The sequence below is a fragment of the Gopherus flavomarginatus genome, chromosome 3 (assembly GCF_025201925.1).
Source record: "Gopherus flavomarginatus isolate rGopFla2 chromosome 3, rGopFla2.mat.asm, whole genome shotgun sequence".
Taxonomy (NCBI): Eukaryota; Metazoa; Chordata; order Testudines; family Testudinidae; genus Gopherus; species Gopherus flavomarginatus.
In genome coordinates, this window is record NC_066619.1 from 101,257,643 (window position 1) to 101,280,618 (window position 22,976).

General features: G+C 42.3%; 1 protein-coding gene across 1 annotated transcript in view; it reads left to right on the top strand.

Moving 5' to 3' along the window:
- VPS13A (vacuolar protein sorting 13 homolog A) overlaps nt 1–22,976 on the top strand; it is a 322,609-nt gene that overhangs the window by 275,171 nt on the left and 24,462 nt on the right. Inside the window, exons 60-67 of the mRNA XM_050945432.1 lie at nt 2,712–2,857; nt 2,965–3,046; nt 4,631–4,744; nt 5,504–5,579; nt 5,698–5,861; nt 6,176–6,221; nt 6,541–6,664; nt 14,910–15,024. Coding sequence (XP_050801389.1) covers nt 2,712–2,857; nt 2,965–3,046; nt 4,631–4,744; nt 5,504–5,579; nt 5,698–5,861; nt 6,176–6,221; nt 6,541–6,664; nt 14,910–15,024 — 867 coding nt within the window. The remainder of the gene's footprint in view (nt 1–2,711; nt 2,858–2,964; nt 3,047–4,630; nt 4,745–5,503; nt 5,580–5,697; nt 5,862–6,175; nt 6,222–6,540; nt 6,665–14,909; nt 15,025–22,976) is intronic.

A 22,976-nucleotide genomic window follows, 5' to 3' on the forward strand; every position in this document is an offset into this window, starting at 1 on the left:
ATATTGGGGTAGAGGTGTATATGTATGTTTTTGAACCTTTGCAGATACATGCATGTACAATGCGATACTGTCCAAGCACCTGAAGTATCTCAAATTTGTCCTAGGCAACAGCACTCCCAATTTCATGTTTTGCCATTTTGGCTATCATTAGTAAATAAATGATTGATGGTAGTCATGTCCTGTCTATGCCGTCAGGAAGATATCTATTTCCCTTCTTGGATGATAGGTTTATCAAGAACTTCACTCTAAAATGTGTCAGAAGGTAAATCCATGTCACCAGTGACATCACTAGGGTTCTTAATAAAACTCAAAAGACCTAACTTATGTCAAGCAGACAATTAAAATACATAGGATCCTGCTAGACACAGCACAACTCAAATCCATCTGCTCCAGAACAAGATCCAGGGCAATTATCAGATTGTCAGAGTCTAAAAGAACCACTAATTGACAGTTCAGACCATTATATGAATGCAGGGCCATCCTTAGGCATACGCAGAATATGCAGCTGCCTAGGGGACCACATAATTTGGAGCACCAAATTTCGTTGTGCCCTAGACAGTTGCATGCTGCATATGCGGCACTGGCTCCAGCAGCCAGCCCGATCCCCCAGCCAGCCCTCCTGTTCCACCCTCACCTGCCCCCATTCGACCCCTTCCCCCAGACCCCCACCCCTGCTCTGCCCCACCCTGCCCCCATTCCACCCCTTCCCCCAAGCCCCCTCCCCTGAGCAACATGGCCTGTAGTATTAGCAGGGATACTGGAGCCGGCAGAAGGGGTCTGGCCCACCCCTGATCTCACCAGCGGCAGCGGTGGGAAGCAGAGTGACCCGGCCCCAGCCCGCTCCGCTCTGCCAGCTCCCAGCTGCGTTGCTCTGCTTCCCACTGCCATCACTGGTGAGTGCAGGGGTGGGCCTGACCCCTTCTTCCAAGCCCCTTCCCCCAAGCAACAGAACTGGGAGAGTGGAGCGAATTGGGGCCAGGTCAGTCTGCTTCCCCCTGCCACCGGTGAGTGCAAGGGGTGGGCCCGACTCCTGCTGCCGGCGCCAGGACCCCCACTAATTCCCCCTGCTGCACTGGGCCACCCTGCCCCCATGGCCTTGCAGTCCTTGAGCGCAGCCCCCCACCTCCCCATGGAGGGCCCGGCCCCTGAGCTGAGCAGCCGCTCCCTCCATGGTGGGGAAGGGGGGCAGATGCTCAGGCTACATAGGTCACCACCATAGGTAGGGATGGCCCTGTATGAATGCTGCATATGGTAAAACTGCAACAGTATTTGTAGTCCCTGTGGTATTTTTCCACAAGACCCTGAGATCCCAATGGAAGTAAGCCAACCCATGGACTCCAGTGTTGCGTGTATGTTATAGACTATCCTTGGGCCTTTCTGGCCTGGTGAAAGTTTGGGATCAATCTACAATTAAAAATGAACTTCCAGGTCATACTGGCTAGGTATGCATCCAGTTTACCTAGACTAACTCCAGGTATATTTGGTAGCCATTTCAGCATATGATAACTAAACTGAAGGTAGGCCAGTGTCGCTTCAGTCCATTATTGTCAGGTCCATGTGGGGCTTGACACTTTCAAAACCTGCATTAAAAGCTTCTTGTGTCATAACATAGTAATATGGTCCTTACAAAGCTGATGAAACCTTATCTTGAAACAGTTAGTTTCTATTTTATTAAATTTCTTACATGAAAAATCATTTTGCTAGTGTCAGTTACTTCATAGAGTGATTGGGCTTCAAGTTCCAGTGGCTGATCCACATGTATATCAAAATTTACAAAGATGGGAGGGTGCTACACACTAACTGGATGCTACTCTCCAAGGTGGTATCTGTGTCTACCTTAGTGAGACTGTCATCCATTCTTCTAATGCATTTGCTCAACTCAATGAGTCTTTTCTCCATTAATTCAAGGTTAATAGGTCCGTAGGTCTCTATTGGAAGCAGACTAATGGTAAACTTCCATATACCACTAAGGAGTATTAAATCCAATGACAATTTTGCAGAGAATCAGAATGCCAAGAAGTCAGTTTCTCTTGTGCATTGGTGGGTACAGTCTTGAGGTGCAAAGTGCTTGGAGCAGTTCTTTCTTTAAAATCCCTTTTGTGAGTAGGGGACAGGACTGATATAAATATGCAATTTGCTTTTAAACTGGATTTAATCAGTCGAACAAAATGTTTTGTCTGTTAATGTGTTTGGGGTTTTTTGCATAATTGAATCAAGTCTATACAGGTGTTCACTATGTTTTACTGTGTGCTTTACTCAGTTTGCTTCTGTTATTTCTAAATATTGTATTAGGTCATTTTCTTTATCTTCATTCTTACCCTCTAATTTGCTGCTTGTCAGAATGTTGCTTTACACTAGACCTGAATACATTTTTTTGAATGCCACTCTTTTATGAAGTAGGAGTCAGTCAATTCCTTAATCACGTGCCATATCGATGAATTCCTCTTCTCTTTTAAAAAAATATTTGGTTCAGAATGCAAAAGTCTTAATGAGAGAGAGGGCAGATTCTGCTCTTCCAGAAAAATTCTGCTTTAGGCTTTCTGGTCTTGTTTGCTGTGTGATATTAGCAGGAAGCTTTCTGATTAGGATGGAGTCAGTCAAGATTAGGAAATAGCATATACTCATGACAGCTAATGGCTTTTTGTTAAAGCGTTATTAAGGTAGTATCCAATCAAATGTGGAGTTCTACATGCTCATTCTCATTCTTTCAGTTACATTTAAGTTTCTCACTGAGCACGGGTGGAGAAGATAGCAACAAAGAAGAAAGACAGCATGAACTGATTCCAGTTCAGTCTGTGAATCTTCTACTGAAGAGTATTGGTGCTACGCTCACAGATGTACAAGATGTTGTCTTCAAGTATGTTGACTGTATAGTTTTAAAACTTATTTATCAGTATTAAATTAGCACTTTCAACACAGGAAAATTCATTTTGTTCTGCTCTAAATAATGTGGGCTTCTTTTAGGTTGGCTTTCTTCGAACTCCGCTATCACTTCTGTACTACACAACAACTACAATCAGCAGTTATTAGGCATTATTCAAAACAGGTTAGTCTAAATTAATTTGTGTACTTCTTTGTTTAAATACATTATATTATATGCTGGAGCTACATGTCAATGTACTGTATTCTTTTCTGGTTTGTATGTTTATATGCACACTTGTTAAAGAAGGGAAGTGAAATGAAAATATTTGATTGGAAACAGGCTGGTAACCTAGATTATGACTAGCATTTTTAGAAAACTATTCTTAAAATAAGGCTAAATATCACCTCAGCTTAATAGGATACCAGTTTTAAATCTAGCCAAATTTAATAAAAAATAGTTTAACGGTACTGTATTTGCCCCAAGCTTTAATGCCATTTTTTTAGTTTACAATTCCATTTTCTATGACTTAAAAGCGTTGAGCCACCTGAACTTATAAACAAACTGAACAGGGAAACTGATACTGTTTTTTGTGAAGCAGATTCTGTGACGTTTATGTTGAATGCAGTAGTCCCATTGATTGCAAAGGTACTACGCTGAGTAAGATATTTCTTGATATCAGTAAGGGTGGCAGAATCAGCTGTATAGAGTATCGGTGGGTAAAGAGTGCAGTGAATAACAGGGTATCACACTGAAATGGATAGTATGAAATAAAACAGAAGTAGCACCAGGCTCTGAGTGTTTTATCTCTAATTCAGTAACTTCTGAATTGTGACTTCTCCCCAGTCCAATGGTTTTGTTAAGGTCTCTGCATTTCCCAGACGAGATGTCTCCAGAGACTGCCACAGGAGTGGGTCAGTGCTGTTCAGCACTTGAGACTCAACAAGCTGGTTCATCCTTGTTAATCGGGTACTCCTCAGAGGCAAATCTAAAAATTCATCCCCAGCTTGGCCAGCCTCTAAAAAGAAGAGCACCACAGTGCTTAATTCTGACATGGCAAGAAATCTGACATCCTTTCTGACTCTCCCTGTCCTCAGCAAGAGGGTTTGAATTCCGCTGAGTATCTTGCCCTACATTTTTTTATCCAGTTACATATCAGAGTGATACAGCAGTGATATTCTTGACAAAGGACATGATAGTTCCTGCCAAGGGAGAAGCAACCTTTACTCAACTTTCCTACCAAGACACCCAAACAATCTTAACTCTGCCTTGTAGTGATACAGTGAGAAAAAGAAATAGCAAATATGTATTTTTCATCTATTCTGGGATGACAGACACTAATATGCATTAGTCATAATTGTGTGGTTACTTCACATAATTGTGTGGTGTCATTACAAGGCAGAGTTAAGGTTGTTCGGCTGCCCTAAGAGGGTATTTCCAATTTTTTATTATATTCCGATTTCTTTTTAAATTTAACCATAACACTGAATTCTATGAGTTCTCTTTGTTTTGGGGGATAATTTTAACATACCTGAAATATTTTTACCCTGACTCACTGATCTGTACTCTCAACTTTTAACTCCATTTTAGCATAGGTTTTGTCTGGAAGCACTATATGTAATTGTGAATCTTAAAGTACATTACTATATTCCAGCTAGAAACCACTTACCTAATATTGAATGAAAAATATACCTTATTTGTTAAAGTAAAATTTCTATGCAAACCATATACTTTTGTAATGTTTTTACTTCAAAATTGTTTTCATTTTAGGCCATTAAACAAATGTATGTTCTTATTCTTGGCCTTGATGTTTTGGGCAATCCATTTGGATTCATAAGAGACTTGTCTGAAGGAGTGGAAGCATTCTTCTATGAACCTTACCAGGTAAAACTGCCATTTAGCGTCTTATGAAACATAAAATAGTTGGTAAGCTACTTAGATGTTGTTTGAAATGTAGGTATATTGTAAGGCGCTTTCATTTTAAAATCAGGCTTAAACCTTTTAAATGCCATTTCTAGGAGATGTATTCAGTTCTGCCAAATCCTAGTGCAATACTAATTATCAGGAAAAATTATAGCAAAAATTTGTGTAAATGCAAGAAGGGAACAGCCTTTTCATACTTCTGACAAGAGACTATTCTTTACACCAGGGATAGGCAACCTATGGCACGCATGCTGAAGGCGGCACACAAGCTGATTTTCAGTGACACTCACAAAGCCCGAGTCCTGGCCACTAATCGAGGGGGCTCTGCATTTTAATTTAATTTTAAATGAAGTTTCTTAAACATTTTAAAAACCTTATTTACTTTACATACAACAACAGTTTAATTATATGCTATAGACTTATAGAAAGAGATCTTTTAAAAACATTAAAATGTATTACCGGTACGCAAAACCTTAAGTTAGAGTGAATAAATGAAGACTGCACACCACTTCTGAAAGGTTGCCGACCCCTGCTTTACGCTAATTTATTCTAAAGAATATCAAGGCCATAACAATTAGAAGAAAGCGTGGCTGAATTTTTTTATATTGTTAAAGTATACTTTTTATATAAAATATGACATTCAGGTAAATTACTTTTTTTCAGATAAGATTATTTGCTTTTTCTATAAACCTTTCTCTCTCTCCTGCCCCTGCCCTTTAGGGAGCCATCCAGGGTCCTGAAGAATTTGTAGAGGGTATGGCACTCGGTCTTAAAGCACTAGTAGGGGGAGCTGTAGGTAAGCTGTAATATGTTTATACTTTTATCTTTTGATTAATAGTGACCATGTAATCTTGTGTACTGTGATTGTGTTAAGTAGTTCATTTCACTTTTACGTAATTTTAATTTTTCCCTAGGTGGATTAGCGGGTGCTGCATCAAGAATCACTAGTGCTATGGCTAAAGGAGTAGCAGCAATAACTATGGATGAAGACTACCAGCAGAAGAGAAGGGAAGCCATGAATAAACAACCAACTGGCCTTAGAGAGGGCATCACTCGTGGAGGGAAAGGCTTAGTGTCTGTAAGAAATATCACTTTAGAAAAAATAAGCAACTTCATCCAATTTATCTATATAGACTTTATTTTAATCGTGCAGTTGTAAACTTATTGCCAAAGTAGGGTTGTAATTGTAAATTGAAAATATATTCAAATTATAAAGGAAGTATAGGAGCAGTGAGGAGCATTGGTTATTTCATTAATTTTCCATGGGTCTTAGTATTACCTCCAGCAGAACCCATGTTTTGAATTACATTAAATCACAGTTAGAATTTTTATAAAGTAAGTAAAATACATTCTGAAAACATATGAGTGACAATTGTCTGTTTCTCCCCATAGGGTTTTGTTAGTGGCATAACAGGAATAGTGACTAAACCAATAAGAGGTAAGTATAGTTCTTGTTGTGTGTCAGCAGTGCATATGTTCTTGATTCTAATATTTGTTGAGATAGGTTGCAAAACACACTGCATACCAGATATGAATCTTTTTGTTTTCTACTTCAAACTTGATTGACCTAATTTTTGAATGGACCATCCTATGTAATGACAACATTGTGTAATTATCAGGGAAAATTAAATTGTGCTTTTTATAAATCAGTGAAAGTAGAAAAATGTGATAGTGGCTGTTTAAAGTTTTCAAGTATTTAGAAAAGAAGGTTTATGAATATTACTACAGAAAGATGTTTTTCTTTTAATTATTTCTAGGAGCCCAAAAAGAAGGAGCAGCTGGTTTCTTCAAAGGTGTTGGGAAAGGTTTAGTGGGAGCAGTAGCCAGACCCACTGGAGGAATCATAGACATGGCAAGCAGCACATTTCAGGGTATTAAAAGGTACAATATAGAATAGAATAGAATAAAGACAGAATAGCAAATATCATGAAAGACCAGTAGTGATGCTAAAATGAATATATTCTGTAATTGTGCCTTGGTACTTTTTTCAGGAGCTTTCAACTGATCATTTGTCTCCAGTGGCACAAATGCTTCAGATAAATAGTTCTTCTTCAAGTGATTGTTCATGTGCATTCCAAGTAGGTGTGTGCACTCCGCGTGCACACCAGCGAGACGATTTTCCCTTAGCAGCGTCCACAGGGTCAGCCCTGGCGCCCTATGTAGGGGTCCGCCAACCCTCCATCTGCTCAGTTCCTTCTTACCGCTGGTGACGGCTAGCTGGAACTTTGCTTGCTCTTGCAGCAAGCCTAGCAGTGTCTTGTCTAAGTGTATATAGTTGTTTCCTCTCTCATAGTTGAGAGTTAGTGTTAGTTGTAGATAGTTAATAGTTATTGGGGGGCTTACCTCCCCCAATGTACTCTTCGCCCCGCTGGGGCATGCCTGGGTCCCCCGGGTTTAAACCCCGCAAGGACTGCGGGAAGTTCATGCCGAAGAATGACCTGCACTCGTCCTGCTTGAGGTGCCTTGGGGAGAACCACCAAAGAGACCAGTGCAGTATCTGCAGGGGATTCTGTCCCAGGACTCTTAAGGACAGAGAGCAGAGATTCAGAGTGCTCTTGATGGAGGCGGCTTTATGGCCACACTCAGACCCTGAGCCTGCCAATCCAGCGCCCAGCACCTCATCCTTGGTGCGCAGCGCTCCGGCACCACTAACAAGACAGGAGGCCCAGTCTGAGACCTCTAATTCCCGGCACCGGAGAGACTCGGGACATAGAAAATCAGCCTCCATGCGGCACCGATCACCATCTCCGGTGCCACGAAAAAGAAGAGGCCAGTGAGGGACCGATCACCCACCAGGACCTTAAAAGGCCGGCAGCATCCACGACTGCGGTGGGACAAGCAGAGCCACAACCGCACCTTCCCAAGGTCCCGTTGACTCCCACCCCGGTGGGGGTGCAGTCAAGTCTGGACCACTCCAGATCCCTAGACTTCAACGAGGATGTGCGTGCCCCATTGATGCCGGAGGTGTTTGAGGTGGCCTCTGACTTATTAAGCCTGCCGGTGCCGGCCTCCCCGCACCGGTGGAAAGAGCCGCAAGATACGGCCCGACACCCAATCCAATCAAGGGGCAAGCTGGCCATGATGTCACCCCAGTCCCCACCCTGTGCTGCATTGGCACAGAGAGACCTCCCCAGCCTCGCGGCACCACTACCCTGGCAACAGTGGGTACTGCTCCCCCTCGGTCCTCCTATTTGAAGACCTTGGACTCAGGCGGAATTCTACTGCTCCAGTAGATTGAGAAGCAGGAGGTCGGCTTCTCAGGCAAGCCAACGACCTTACCCGGCGCAGTGGCAACAACAGTGGCAGCCACCCTCCCAGTGGCCGTTCTAGGCTCCCTGGGCCTACCATCGGTCCCTGGGACAGGTGCACGGCCCATGCTCCAGGTCTGTGTTGGTCTGCTTGACATTGGTGGCTCTGGCGCAAATGCCTCCACCACCGGCACCACTGTCCGACAGGAGTGTGCCTCAACAGAACCCGGCACCGCCTAGTCAGACACTGGCACTGATGGGGACCATGTTTCCAATGCCACAGGCACTGCCCAGCACGTCTCGTTATTCAGCGCATCCTACATCCACACAAGCCACGCAGCCAGAGTACTGTGTGCTGCAGAACCCTGCAGAGGCTGAGGGTACAGAGGAAAGTCCTTTGCAGGTGATCATCTCCTCTTCCTCTCCGGATGAGGCAGTTGCAGGAACTTCAGCGGCACCGTCCCTAGAGGACAACCAGGTGCTTCAGCAGCTACTTAAGCGTGCCGCTCAGAGCCTGGTGATCCAAGTGGAGGAGATTGAGGTGGATGTAGATCCGGTAGTGGACATCCTGGCCCCCTCGGGCCCTCTAGGGTTGCCCTACCATTGATCAGAATTGTAGCTGATACGTCCCGCACCTTGTTGCGGATGCCAGCTTCGTTGGCCCCTATGGCCAAAAAGACAGAGAGGTGCTACTTTCTAGCCTCCAAGGGCCATATACCCACCTTCCCCCAGACTCTCTGGTTGTGGATGCGGCCAACCAAAAGGAGCGTCAGGTTTTCCAAGGGTCTACATCGAAGAACAGGGAGGCCAAGAAGTTGGACATCTTTGGTAGAAAGGTGTACTCAATGGGGGGTCTGCAACTACATATAGCCAATCAAGAGGCTGTAGTGAGCCAGTAAGGCCATAACATGTGCTCGGCCTTGTCCAAGTTCGCTGAACTCCTCCCCCAGGAATCAAACAGAATTTTCCGCTTTGGTAGAGGAAGGGAAGCTAATTTCCTGGGCATCGCTCCAAGCAGCCCTGGATGCGGCGAATGAAGCCTCCTGCACGGTGGCAACTGGGCTGGTCATGCGCTGGCTTCAGGTCTCAGGCCTGGCTTCAGGTCTCAGCCTGGCTTCAGGTCTCAGGCCTTCCACATGAGGTCCAACAGACCATCCAGGACCTCCCCTTCGAGGGGCCCATGCTCTTCTCTGAGAAGACGGACAAGAGGCTCCATAGCCTAAAGGACTCGAGCTACCTTACGCTCGCTAGGCCTGCACACTCCAGCCACCCAACGCAGGCAATTGAGCCTGCAGCCAGCTCCACAGCCGTACCAGCCCCAGTAACGTCTGGAACCCTCGTGTAGGCGAAGCAGAAACAGCAGAAGGAGGCAACAACAGCCCTCCAGCCAGTTGTCCGGCCAACCAGGGCCTCCATCGGGGCCTATACCCCAATTTGATGGTGCGGTCGAGGACAACCTACCAGTCAGGAAGCTGGATCCTACCAACCCTACCTTTTCGTCACATCTGTCCACCCTCTATCTTGCCTGGTCCCGAATCACATCGGACAGTTAGGTGCTCCGCACGGTAGAGAGGGGATATTCTATCCAATTCTCCTCCCTCTGCCCCACCAGCCCCTCTCCCCATCGCTCTTCGGGGACCCCTCTCATGAGCAACTTCTAATTCCGGAAGTGCAGTCCCTCCTCGTGGTAGGAGCAGTGGAGGAAGTTCCTCAGGAACTCAGGGGCAGGGGTTTTTACTCCTAGTATTTCCTAATACCAAGAGCGAAAGGGTGCCTCAGACCCATTTTGGACTTGTGGCATCTGAACAAGTTTGTAAAGAAGCTCAAGTTCTGTATGGTCTCCCTGTCTTCCATCATCCCCTCCATGGATCCAGGAGATTGATGGGCCGCCCTTGATTTGAAAGACGCGTACTTTCATATCACAGTAATCCCTCAGCACAGACGTTATCTCAGGTTCATAATGGGCAACACCCATCTCCAGTTCGCAGTCCTGCTTTTCGGCCTGTCAACGGCCCCAGGGGTCTTCACGAAGTGCATGACAGTTGTAGCAGCATTCCTGTGCAAGCACGGAATTCAGGTGTTTCCCTACCTGGACGATTGGCTCCTCAAGGGCCACTCCAAGGCACAGGTGGAGGCTCACGTGGTCTTTATCAGACAGACCTTCCTTGAGCTCGATCTGTTGAACAAGTCTACCCTGTCTCCTGTCCAATGGATAGAGTTCGTAGGGGCAGTTCTGGACTCGACGCAGGCCAGAGCATTCCTACTGGAGGCCAGGTTTCGGTCCATATCCGACATCATCCTCAATCTCCGCCATTTCCGGACCACCACAGATAGGAACTGCCTCAAATTGCTGGAACATATGGCTACGTACACCTACGTGGTGAGCCACGCCAGGCTCAGGCTGCGCCCTCCTCAGTCCAGGTTAGCGACTGTATACCAACCAACCAGGGATGCGCTGGACTCGGTGGTGATGCTTCCCCAAGTGGTGCTGGATTCCCTCCAGTCGTGGCCCGACCAGCGTGTGGTCTGTGTGGGAGTACCCTTCGCCAGCCCTCAGCCAGCCCTTTCCTTGGTGACAGACACTTCGGATCTGGATTGGAGGCCTTTGGTCCCCAGAGGACCTCTCTCTACACATCAACGTCAGGGAGCTATGGGCTGTCCGCCTTGCCTGCCTCACTTTCAAATCTCAATTGGCGGGCAAGTGCGTTGCAGTGCTCATGGACAATACCTCGGCGATGTTCTATATCAACAAACGGGGGTGCACGCTCCTCTCCCCTGTGCCGGGAAACCCTCATGTTATGGGACTTTTGTGTATAGAAGACAATTCACCTAATGGCATCCTACCTCCCGGGGGTGCAGAACGGACTGGTGGACAACCCTCAGCTGCTCATTCCATGGTCACGAGTGATCTCTTCACCAAGACGCGGCACGCTCAATCTTCCGTCTCTGGGGTTATCCCCAGATAGACCTGTTTGCCTCGAGGGACAGCAGGAAGTGTCGAAGGTTCTGCTCCCTCATGGGGCGCAGTCCAGGGTCTCTAAAAGATGTCTTCCTCCTCTCGTGGAAAGGCGACCTGCTTTACGCCTTCTGTTCGATCCCCATAGTCCACAGGGTACTCCTCAAGATACACAGGGATCACAGTCACGTCATACGGATAGCGCTGGTATGACCGTGCCAGCATTGGTACACGTCACTGCTGCACATGTCCATATAGGCGCCCCTCACGTTGCCCCTACTCCCAGACCTGATAATGCAGGATCAGGGTCACCTCTGCCACCCGAACATGGAGTCACTCCACCTCACAGCCTAGATGCTCCATGGCTAAACCCAGTGGAAATGTAGTGCTCACAGCAGGTCAGGCAAGTCCTTCCCCATAACAGAAAACCCTCCACCAGTGCCACATACATGGCCAAGTGGAAACGTTTTTCCATCTGGGCTGAACAGCAGGGACAGGCTCCATTGCTCGCCCTGATCCCTCTCGTCCTTGATTACCTACTCCAGTTAAGACAGCGGGGACTTTTCCTCTCTTCGGTTCGGGTCCATTTGGCAGCCATCTCTGCGTTCCACCCAGGAGCTGAAGATAGTTCAGTCTTCGCAGACCCATTGGTTTGTTGCTTCCCCAAGGGCCTTTCGAGCCGCTGGCTACGTGCTCTTTGCTGTATCTCTCCTATACGGTCGTATTCCTCGTGGCCATCACCTCAGCCAGGAGGGCCCATTGGAGCTCAGAGTGCTGACATCCAAGCCTCCCTACATGGTCTTCCTCAGAGACGAAGTCCAACTCAGGCCACAGCCGGCGTTCCTTCTGAAAGTGGTCTCCCAATTCCACCTGGGTCAGGACATTTTTCTCCCGGTGTTCTACCCTATGCCACAGTCCTCCAACGCAGAGTGTAGGCTGCATTCCCTGGACTTTCGCAGGGACCTCGCATTCTATATTGAATGAACTAAACAGTTCATGAAATCAACCCAACTCTTTGTAGCTGTGGCCCGCAGGATGAAGGGGCTCCCCGACTCTTCACAGCATATCTCCTCATGGATCAAGGCTTGCATCCGCGAATGCTACAATCAGGCCAAGGTGCCTGCCCCCGCCAATCACAGCCCACTCCACAAAGGCACAGGCCTCTGCCGTGGCGTTCCTGGCTCAGGTCCCTACACAGGAGATATGCAGGGCTGCCACATGGTCCTCATCATGGGCTTGCAGCCGCGAATGCTACAATCAGGCCAAGGTGCCTGCCCCGCCAATCACAGCCCACTCCACAAGGGCACAGGCCTCTGCTGCGGCATTCCTGGCTCAGGTCCCGACACAGGAGATATGCAGGGCTGCCACATGGTCCTCAATCCACACATTCACATCACACTATGCCATCACGCACCAGGCTACAAACGCTGCACCCTTTGGCAGGGCAGTGCTCCAGTCGGCAGTGAACTTCCACCCCACCACCTAAACTCAGGCTTGTGAATCACCTGCTTGGAATGCACATGAACAATCGAAGAAGAAAAAACAGTTCCTCACCTTTTTGTAACTGTTGTTCTTCAAGATGTGGTGTTCATGTCCATTCCAAACCCACCCTCCTGCCCCTCTGTTGGAGTGCCGGCGAGAAGGACCTGAGGAGGTGGAGGGTCAGCGGGCCCCTATATAAGGCCCCATGGAGGCACCATTCCATGGGGCGCCAAGGCCGACGCTACGGACGCTGCTATAGGAAAATCTTCAGCTGGTGTGCACGCGACGCACACACACCTGCTTGGAATGGACATAAACAACGCATCTCGAAGAACAACAGTTACAAAAAAGGTGAGTAACCATTTTTTCATAATCAGTTTATTATTTATATTGATAACAAACATCTTTCCAAATTGTTAAAGGTCCTGTAGAATAACTAAAACCACAATATCAAGTCACTTCAGCTGTTATTGGCTTAAAATAACTACCTAAAGCCTCATAATCAAAACTCCTTTTGTGAACCCCAGTCTCTCAGCCTGGCCCAAAATGTCCAAAAGAAGACATGAACTTTGCAGGTTGATCAGAAGGTTAATGTATGCAGAAGCCATGAAAGAGTATTCAAGAACTGACTGGCATTATCAAGTTCCTCTCCCTTCCTGTTTAAAATGAGATAGTCCCAGCACTTCTGCTGAACAGAGCTGTAATTGAATATTGTGAAACTCACACTCAGTGATCTCAAGCCTTACAAAAACTGAATCTAAATTACCGTGCACTGCAATGGACAAAGAAGTAGGAGAAAATATTTTAAATGTTAAATATTTATATTTTTAATAGTTTAGTCCCCAAATGTAACTGACCTAGAGCAGTTTAATCTGTGGTTGAATAGCCCTACTTTTAAAACTAACTGTTATTAATAGAAAAGACCACTTCTTGATTGTAATCACTATATATAAAAAGTGTGCATGCAAAGCCATTTGATAAATTGACCTATTATATTATACCTTTAAATGTTTCTTTTCTCACTATTCCATCTTCCTAGGACTTATTTCAAGCAGGTCCCTGTTTTAAAAAAAAGAACCTGTCAAAGAAACATTACCATCTTTTCTCTTAAAATTACACTGTCCTGATAGGCAGAACAAACAATATTCATTGTGGCACCAATAAAAAAATTTTATACTTAAAAATGTTACTACTTTAAATTCTAATATCACACATCTTAAAGGCCTAGAAACTGATTTTTCATCCAGTGGAAAGGAGAAACTTGCAGCTTCCTAAAATTGTTCTCTTATTAGTCATAAAAAACACTATGTTAGAAGGAGGGAGGCTCCCTAAGAGATCTCTACTGTTTAGATTTATGGTAACTAAACACATCTTGCATTACGAGAGGAGGAATGAAAAAGTAGTCTGAATAATAATTTTAAAGTGTCTAAAACATTCCATATGTATAAATTATATACTTAAAATATATGGCTATATCATATACATAATTTTTTTTAAATTATATTAATGCAACATTTAGTTTATAAACTTCAGTGCACAAAAGTTAGGGAATAAAAGAATAAACAACTGATATAGCAATAAAACAATCTCACAGTAATATATACTTGTTTATATTTGCATATGTGGCACTAAATTTTCAGAAATTGCTTGGGCACAAATTTGTGGATGCCAGACAGTGCCCTCAGGGGGAGACAGGTTAAAAGTTATTATTAAAGTTCGATCCATCTTTCTTTTGCTAGACCTCCTCAATTATAAGTGAGAGCTCATGCTGTTTACCATATTTATGGACTGTACTGGCCTTGCTGCTCTCCAGCATCTGGACCATTGTTTCTCCTTCATACCACTACCCTCCCCACTGCCGCTTGCTCTTTTTTTAAAGTTCCTTTGTGAAGAAAACACAGAATATGAAGCAAAGTTGAAGAAAGAACATTAGCACAGGGTTCTTTTACATGGAAATTTCAATGAGAGGAATTTTGCAGACATTCATTTACCATATAATCATTTTCTACAGAGTCCAGCTTGTAAATAAATACCTACTTGTTTAGCCTTGTGTTCCATAAATCAGTTACATAAATATGCACACACATTTATACACAGTATTTATGTAGTCCCATTGATTTAACAATAAGCATGTGCATAAGTCTTTGCCATTGAAGCCATAGTATGTGTAATGTTTATGATTAGCCTAAATAATAAAGGCACCCTGACTAGTCAGTGAAGATTACACTTGTCCAATTACTATAGCTACGTGTGCCTCAATAATCAAACTGAAAATTGCATGTAATTTACATAGAGCAAGAGCAAATATGTCATTTTATCAGTATTTTAAATATTTACATAGAATAACGTTAGGACCTTTTTGAAAATATGGTATTTTAAAAGTATACCAATGTCTGTGCTAAATATGTAACACATTTTGAATTTACTGCTTTGTTTTCAGAGCTACAGATTCATCTGATGATGTGACGAGTCTGCGACCACCTCGTTTCTTTTGTGAAGATGGAGTTATTAGACCTTACAGGTTAAGGGATGGGACCGGAAGTCAGATGTTACAGGTGAAGCAACTGAAACATAATTTGATATAAACTTGCATATGGGGGAGGAAAAAACCTAAATCACTTTTTCCAGAATTTTTACTGATTTTGTGTCCCTTGCCAGTACATTTTTGATATTTAGTAACATGTAGTCTCATTTGTATCCTCATTGCATGGATTTTATGGCCAGTCTTGCAATATTTTATAGAAAGACAGCTAACACATGCCCTTTCAGAGAGAACTTGCAGTATAATTTATATCACAACGTCCTTAATTATGCATATGTTGACAAAGTGACTTAAATAAGATAAATGCTTGTATGCGTGTGTTTTAGGCTTTTTAGTTTTGTTACAACAGCTGCGGTAAGCATAGTTTTTCTTTTAGTAACTTTTTTTATATTGTGCATTTAGATAAAGTTAAAGCACAATGATATTTTTGCCTGAATTTTAATTGATTAAACTCTTCAGCAACCACTGTGTTTTTTAATTAAAAATGTGAAAGTAATGTTTTTGCAGAAATTTGTATTTGAGATACATGGACAGTAACTACATTTATATCACACTGCTTCAGTTAAAAGCATTTCAGTAATTTTTGACTGTAGCTTTGTTCATATCCAAAAATCTAGACTTGTAACTTTTTATTAGATGAGCTGAGCTGCTGTTAGTTCACACATTTTTTAATAGTGTGATATTTTAATAATTTGAGATGCTTCCTGTTTTACTTTAACCACCTTTAATGGAAAGTTAATAGATAATTCTACATTAGAGTTAAAGTACTTTGAACTGATTTTACAGTATGTCCATAAATAAGGTGGAAAATTCCTATAATCTAATTGTCTTTCATTATCATAGAAACTGAATTTTAAAAATATTCACACCTGGGAAATGACAAAATCAATAACTGCTAGTTGAATGCAAATTGGAGACGGCAGATAGGATGTTCTAATATATATATGAAAGCCTTCTATTAGAGATTTCCCTTCAATACCCTAGCAGTGTGCTGGAATTCCTGAGATCCAGAGATGAATTTGAGAAAGAGTAGGTCGCCTTGTACAAGATGGATGGGAAGTTACGTAGCCAAACATTTTCAAAGTATTTGTTACCTGGGTAGGGTTTTTGTTTCACTTAGAACATATTTTGAGATGCTGCATAGTGCGTCATTTATATGAAATTAGGGTCTGTCTGTTTCTGTGTATTCTGCTGTATTTTCTCTACTGCCTCCTACTAAAGAGTGCTTTTCTGAATCAAAGTATTCTAAAATTGAAATTGCTAAACTGAGTTAATATTATATCTTACTATGGAGTTCCTCTTCAACATTCTTTGAAGATCCTATAACACTAAGGGCTATAATCTTACTTTGTTCTCTCATGATGCAGTTTATATTTCCCATGCTATTATCTTGCAAAATACGTACTAACAAACAGCACGGCCTTAACTGGCAAACCATTAAAAACTGCTACTGATAAACAGCACAAAAAGGTCTAGTCACTATACTTCCTCTTTCTGATAAGACAGTAGGGTTCTTGATGTATTTCCCCTTTGATATTTCATGTCATGCTAGTGAAGCAGAATGCTAACAAGACTAAGTCCAACTCCTTGACTACAAATTATATAATTATTTTGTATTGTTTATGCTCTACATTAATTTTGCAAGTGTTTGGATTACATGATAATGTTAATTTGTGAGCAAATTAGTAGTTTTGAGAGGACCCAGAAGGCACTAACTGATGGATTCAAGATGTGTAGTTCTACTTTTTATGCTGTCTAGATCAGTACAATCCCATCACAATTTTTAAAATGGAAAAAAGATGATTTTTTTCCTCTATGATTCTGTTTTTTAAATTAAATAATAAGATAAAATGAGGAGTTTATTTAGATTATCATCCTATACCTTGGAGAATATTCTGATGCCCATTCGCGTTCAAGTGACTTGAATCTTCCGAGAAATGCAATAGTCACCTTAAGCATGTTCCTTTTATGAAATAGGATTTACACATTAAAGTTCTAAACTTGCAATAAGATATGTGGAGGCAGATCCCTATGCTTATGCAGAGCCCTACTGAAATCATTGGGTCTTCATGCAAGTGCAGTGTTCTTCCTGTGGGCAACAAGTTTCAGGATTAGGGCTTAATAAATCTTTGGTGATTCATTTGCTGATTATTACAGACAGGTGTATGACTCCATTAACAGGGGATTGGAACGCTTCTATTGTATCCTGAATTCAGAAGCCATTTCAGAATTTGTCTGCTTTTTAAAAACTAACTAACTTGCCAGTGTAAACTAACACTTATGCTTTTTTTCTTCCCTTATCATGCTTGCAGAAAAGACAGGCCTACAGGGAATGGACTAAGAATCACAATAGTAGTGATGATGATGATGATGATAATGATAATGACAGTTAGGAAAATATGCACCATTACAAATGCATGAGTTTTTGTCACGTTAATTGGACTCTTAGTTTATACTATTAAATGTTGTTGCTGCCATGACTGCCATAGAAAGTAACTTTTTTATTTTAATTTTTGTCTTTTAAAAGTTGTACAAAAATATAGGCAAACAAAAAATGATCATATTTAAGCAGAGAAATTAAAATATATTAAATATATTTATGTACTAAGTTGACAGGAGCTAATGTTATGATCTGATTTAATGATATTGTTGCAGGCAAATTTCCATAAATTATATTTAATCTGTTTTTTCCATTTTCCTCAGAGTTTTGTTTAATATTTTTTTAATTTTAAATCATCATTTGTTAGCTAAGATGCCTTTATAATATACATGCATTCAGTGTAATCTTTTTGAGCTGTACTGTGCTTATTGATATTAAAAATGCTGTTGAATATTTTGCATTCTGTTTATTTGATATTTCAAAAATATTTTGTCTGACTTTCTTTTAATAACAATAAACTTGTTTAAAGTTTATCTAAAAAATCGATTCATCTGTTCTGTTCCAATGTCATCACTCACATTTCCCAGAATTAGATTATGTAAAAAAATAAGATTATAGAATATTGCTATGATTGCCCTAGAAAGGTTAGTTTAAAAAAACTTATTAAAATTCATGTAATCATTTTGATTTTTCATTCATCTTTTCATTTTCAAGATAACTGGTTCTTAAACATTCATTTTAGTTTACACATGTTGAATTTTTCAGTAAAATGTGGATCCTCCTAAAATCCTTTGTTGCCAGCTTAGAAGATTTGGTTCTTCGTATAAAGTGAAGCATTCTTTTTAGAATGCATTTATACTGTCATTTAGTCCAAAAATTATTATTTAAATGCATTTTGGGAATATGGCCGTACTTGTTTTAGTCTTGTATGTTATTCTGTATAGTAACATGTATAAAACATACAGCTCCTCATTAAACTAGGTGGAAAATGCAGAACACAAAATAACAAAAGGCGTACACAGTACAGTATTAGATTGCAAATTTTCAGTTGTCATTGTTAAACGTTCTTTGTTTCTTTGACAAGTAAGTGTTTGTTTACATTTCTTTACTTACTAGTCAGCTTGCATATTTTTCTCTAAACCAGTTGATCTTCTATACATCTAAATTTAAGTGTTAAGGGGAAAGGGGGCATTATAAAAGCATTTAGAACTCGTTTGTCTAGTAGTATGTGTTTTGCAAACCAACTGTTTATTCAAATATCAGCAAGAGGATTATCCCAAAAAAACCTTCACTCTTTAGTGCCAACTAAAACCTTATCATAAAGAGTCAGCCTCCTCCAGTGCATCCTGTTATTTTCTTACAGCTTCTGATGGGAGAACTACCTTACAGTTCAGACTGCTCATCCTGATTTTCATGCTGTTGCTACTTCATATGCTTTAGAACAGGGGTAGGCAACCTATGGCACGGGTGCCGAAGGCAGCATGCGAGCTGATTTTTCAGTGGCACTCTCACTGCCCAGGTCCTGGCCGCCAGTTCGGGGGCTCTGCATTTTAATTTAATTTTAAATGAATCTTCTTAAACATTTTAAAAACCTTATTTACTTTACATACAACAATAGTTTAGTTATATATTATAAACTTTAGAAAGAGACCTTCTAAAAACATTAAAAGGTATTACTGGCATGCAAAACCTTAAATTAGAGTGAATAAATGAAGATTCTGCACACCACTTCTGAAAGGTGGTCGACCCCAGCTTTAGAGGCTGTTGCTCAGTTTGCACTCTTGGGCAGTGGGTGGAGGGATGGACATTGAAACTCCGGATAATAGTGGGGAAACTTGATTTGAAAACTCATTTCAAAGGGAACTACTGATGCAGAAGATCATTATGTACTTTACACTTCTGGTTTTTCTAAAATATTGGACTCTTCAAGGGAAATACCACAAAAATGGTTTAGAGAAAAAATTGCATTTTATTACTGCCTTGAGATTCTGCAGGAAGAATACGGTAGTATATCAGACATACATTTATATTATAATATACTGTATTTGAAGAAAGTAGAGGAAAAAGTGTGCATTCTTTAACCTGAAAAAATTCATGTTGTGCCTAAAAGGGGAAATAGTTTTAAGTTCTTCCTTCTGAAAAGGTCAACTATAGTATTTAACATTTCCCTTATGCTTTATTAGATTTATTGCTACTAAACTGTAGCTTTAAATTCAACATCTGACATTTTCTTTTTCTTTTTGTGCATTTTAGCATGTATAATTGGCTTTTTTAGTATAGTTCCTTCTATTTTTGCTTTAGGTCCGACTTCCACTTCACTTGATAGTGGCATACTTGCTAAATCAGGGAATCTTAGTTTTATTTCCTTCATAATGAGACACACCTTTAAGTAAATGGAAATAAGTGTTTGCTTTTAATTCAACTGTGCAAATTAACTGTAAAAATGTCATTGAGTTCCATGTTTCTTGTGACTCAGTGATTTCATATCAAATTGGCTCCGTTTATAGGAACTAAAAGTCAGGTCCTTTTTTCTTTTTTGAGGAAATTCAGCCACATATTCCTCTTTTAGGTGTGTGCACACCCAGCACTCCAGAGCTGGAGAATTTTGCCTAGCGGTACCTGTACAAAGCAGCATGCCTGCTTCGTGCTCATTGCCCCTCCCCTGGCTATATGAAGCAGCACCACCTCGACACCTCTCAGTTCTTTCTTACTGCCCGTGGCTGGAGTTTTAACTCCACGTGGTTCTTAAGCTCACAATCTCTCTCTAACTCTTAGTGACTTTTTCTAGTTCTATATAGTTAGTCCCCTTCGTGTTAGTTAGATTTAGTCAACTATATCCCTGGTGAAGCCCTCACTAGGATTCAGTTTGTAAATTTACAAAATGAATTCAGTTCTGTTTGCAAAATGAACTCAGGTGGCTAGGGACCTTCACCTAAAGCAGCACCTTCTCAGACAGGCCCTGCGTCGGATCGGAGGCTGTCATCAGGTTCTGAGAGTGCTTCCATTTTGTGCTGTGGAATCAGACTCTGGCGAAGAAATGGAGGGAGCTGCTCCCCATCAAGTGCACTGAGGAAAAGGTCTCATAAGACCAATCACGATAACTCCAGGTCTTGTGGAGACTCTTCTGCCTCCTCCAGAACTGGCACAGTGTTAATGCTGGTGTGCAGGATGGAGCAGGTCCCTCTAACTGCTCCCCACTACCACTCAGGGAGGTCAGAGTTCCTGTACTGTCAACTCCTGTTCCAGCCCCAGGACGTCCATTGAGTCCAGTACCAATGAGGGTGATGCTGGCACTGGCTGTTTCCACACCAGCAGCATATCAGGCAGCAATGGACTTCTTCCACCTTTCTATCCCAGTCTCTCCTTTGGTCCAGGACTTTGCTGGGACTACGTTGTTTATGACCTTGCTGGCTGGGTGAGCTGCTTAACCTTTGGATCTGTCAGCACCACACCTTGATGTTTCGCTTCCGCAGTCCATGGAAGTGGTCTGGGAAACTCCTTGGTACTCTCCATTCTGCACTGCTGATGTTACTGTGGCGGTACTCACCACCTTCCATTTCAACACTGTTAGCTACTTAGGTATTGCCGCTGACTTCAGGGTCGATGCTGCTCTTGGCACTGGGAACAGCAGAAGCATATTCAATGCCAGAGGTACCGTTTCAACCATCTGTACCAGTCCCTGCCTCTTTCTGGGTGACATTAGTTAGAACTATGACTCACACCCTCAAGACTGCCTCTACCTTTATCCCTCGAAACCCAACACTCCTTGGTGTCAGGGTTGGGTTCTTTCTTCTCTCTCTCTCCATCACCTGGTCCACATCGGGGGCTGTCCATGATGAGCCATGAGTACCAGGATTGTCACTTCTCTGTGTTCTTTCCTAAGCTACATTCACCTCTAGATCAGCAGCATCTCCATACATTAGATGTGAGATGATGTCTAACTTTCTGTCTGGACAGAACTAAACCGTTTTATGCTTCGTCTCACCTGTTGGTGTCATATGCAGATTGTAACATCCTTTATCAATCGTGCATGTGTAATAGCTTTGACTACACCTTCTGAGCAGGTGCGAGCTCGTTCTGTGAGAGTGCCGCCTAAATCAATAGGATTTCTTGGTGACATCGCAGTATTGGACATTTGCAGGGGTGCCCTGTAGTTGTCGATACATGTATTTAGGAACCATTATGGCATCATCCAGAGCTGATGCAGACTTTTGGAGGGCAGTCCTGTAATCCTTGTTTAGATAGACTCCAAGCCCCATTTTCTGTGGATACTTCTTGTGAGTCACCAAAGTGGAATACATGGCTGCATCTGCTCGAAGAAGAAGAAACGGTTACTTACTGTACCTGTGCTGCTTCAAGATGTGATGCAGGCATATATTCCATGATCCACCCTCCATCCCCTTTGCATTGGACTCTAGTATCTGGGCATTCAGTGCGAAGGAACTGAGGAGTGTCGAGACATCACTGCCTCATATAGCCAAGGGAGGGGCTATGAGCACAAGTCACCACCGCCACCACCTACAGGTACTGCAAGACAAAATTTGCTGCCTCTGGTTCTCTGGGTGCGCACGCACCTAAGTGGAATACAAATGTGCATCACATCTTAAAGAAGCGCAGTTAAAGTAAGTAACCGTTTCTTCTAAATTGTGACGATTCTGGCTCATATGTTCATGGTATGGCCACTTCTTGAATACTGTGTACAATTCTGGTTACCTCATCTCAAAAAAAGATATATTAGAAATGGAAAGGCGCTTAGAGGCTCAACAATGATGAGTGATATGGAACAACTTCCATACAAGGAGAGAGTCAAAAGCCTGGGACCTTTCAGTCTAGAAAAGAAATGAGTAAGGGCAATATAATAGAAGTCTATAAAATCATGAATGGCGTGGTGAAAGTGAATAGGGAAATGTTATTTGCCCCTTCACATACACAAAAACTAGGGGTTACCTGATGAAATTAATATAATTTTAAACAAACAAAAGGAAGTATTTCTTCACACAATGCATGGTCAATCTGTGGAACTCGTTGCCATGGGACATTGTGAAGACGAAAAATATAACTGGGTTCAAAAAAATAATTAGAGAAGTTCATGGAGGTTAGGTCCATCAATGGCTATTAGCCAAGATGGTCAGGGGCGCAACCTCATGTTCCAGGTGTCCCTAAACTTCCAACTGCCAGAAGCTGGGACTGGACAACAGGATGGATCACTTGATAATTGCTGTGTTCTGTTCATCTCCTGTGAAGCATCTAGCACTAACCACTGTCAGAGACAGGATACTGGGCTAGATGGACCAGTTGTCTTCCCAGTATAGCATTTTGTATGTTCTTATATAATCACTAGTATTCCTGATGCAGTCAAAGTATTAGAGGTGTATAGTTAATGTGCATTTGAGACAAATACCACTTGACATCTCGAAGCAAAGATTCTGAATTTGGATCTTAATCAGTATAAACTGATCCTGTAAAGAACTCTGCTCAGTCTCCTATAATTCTGTTGCTTCAGTAGTACTAAGAATAGTAAAAAGCAAAGGAGTGGGTGGGGTGTGTGTGTGTGTGTTTTATATGTAGTGTTGTAGACATGTTGG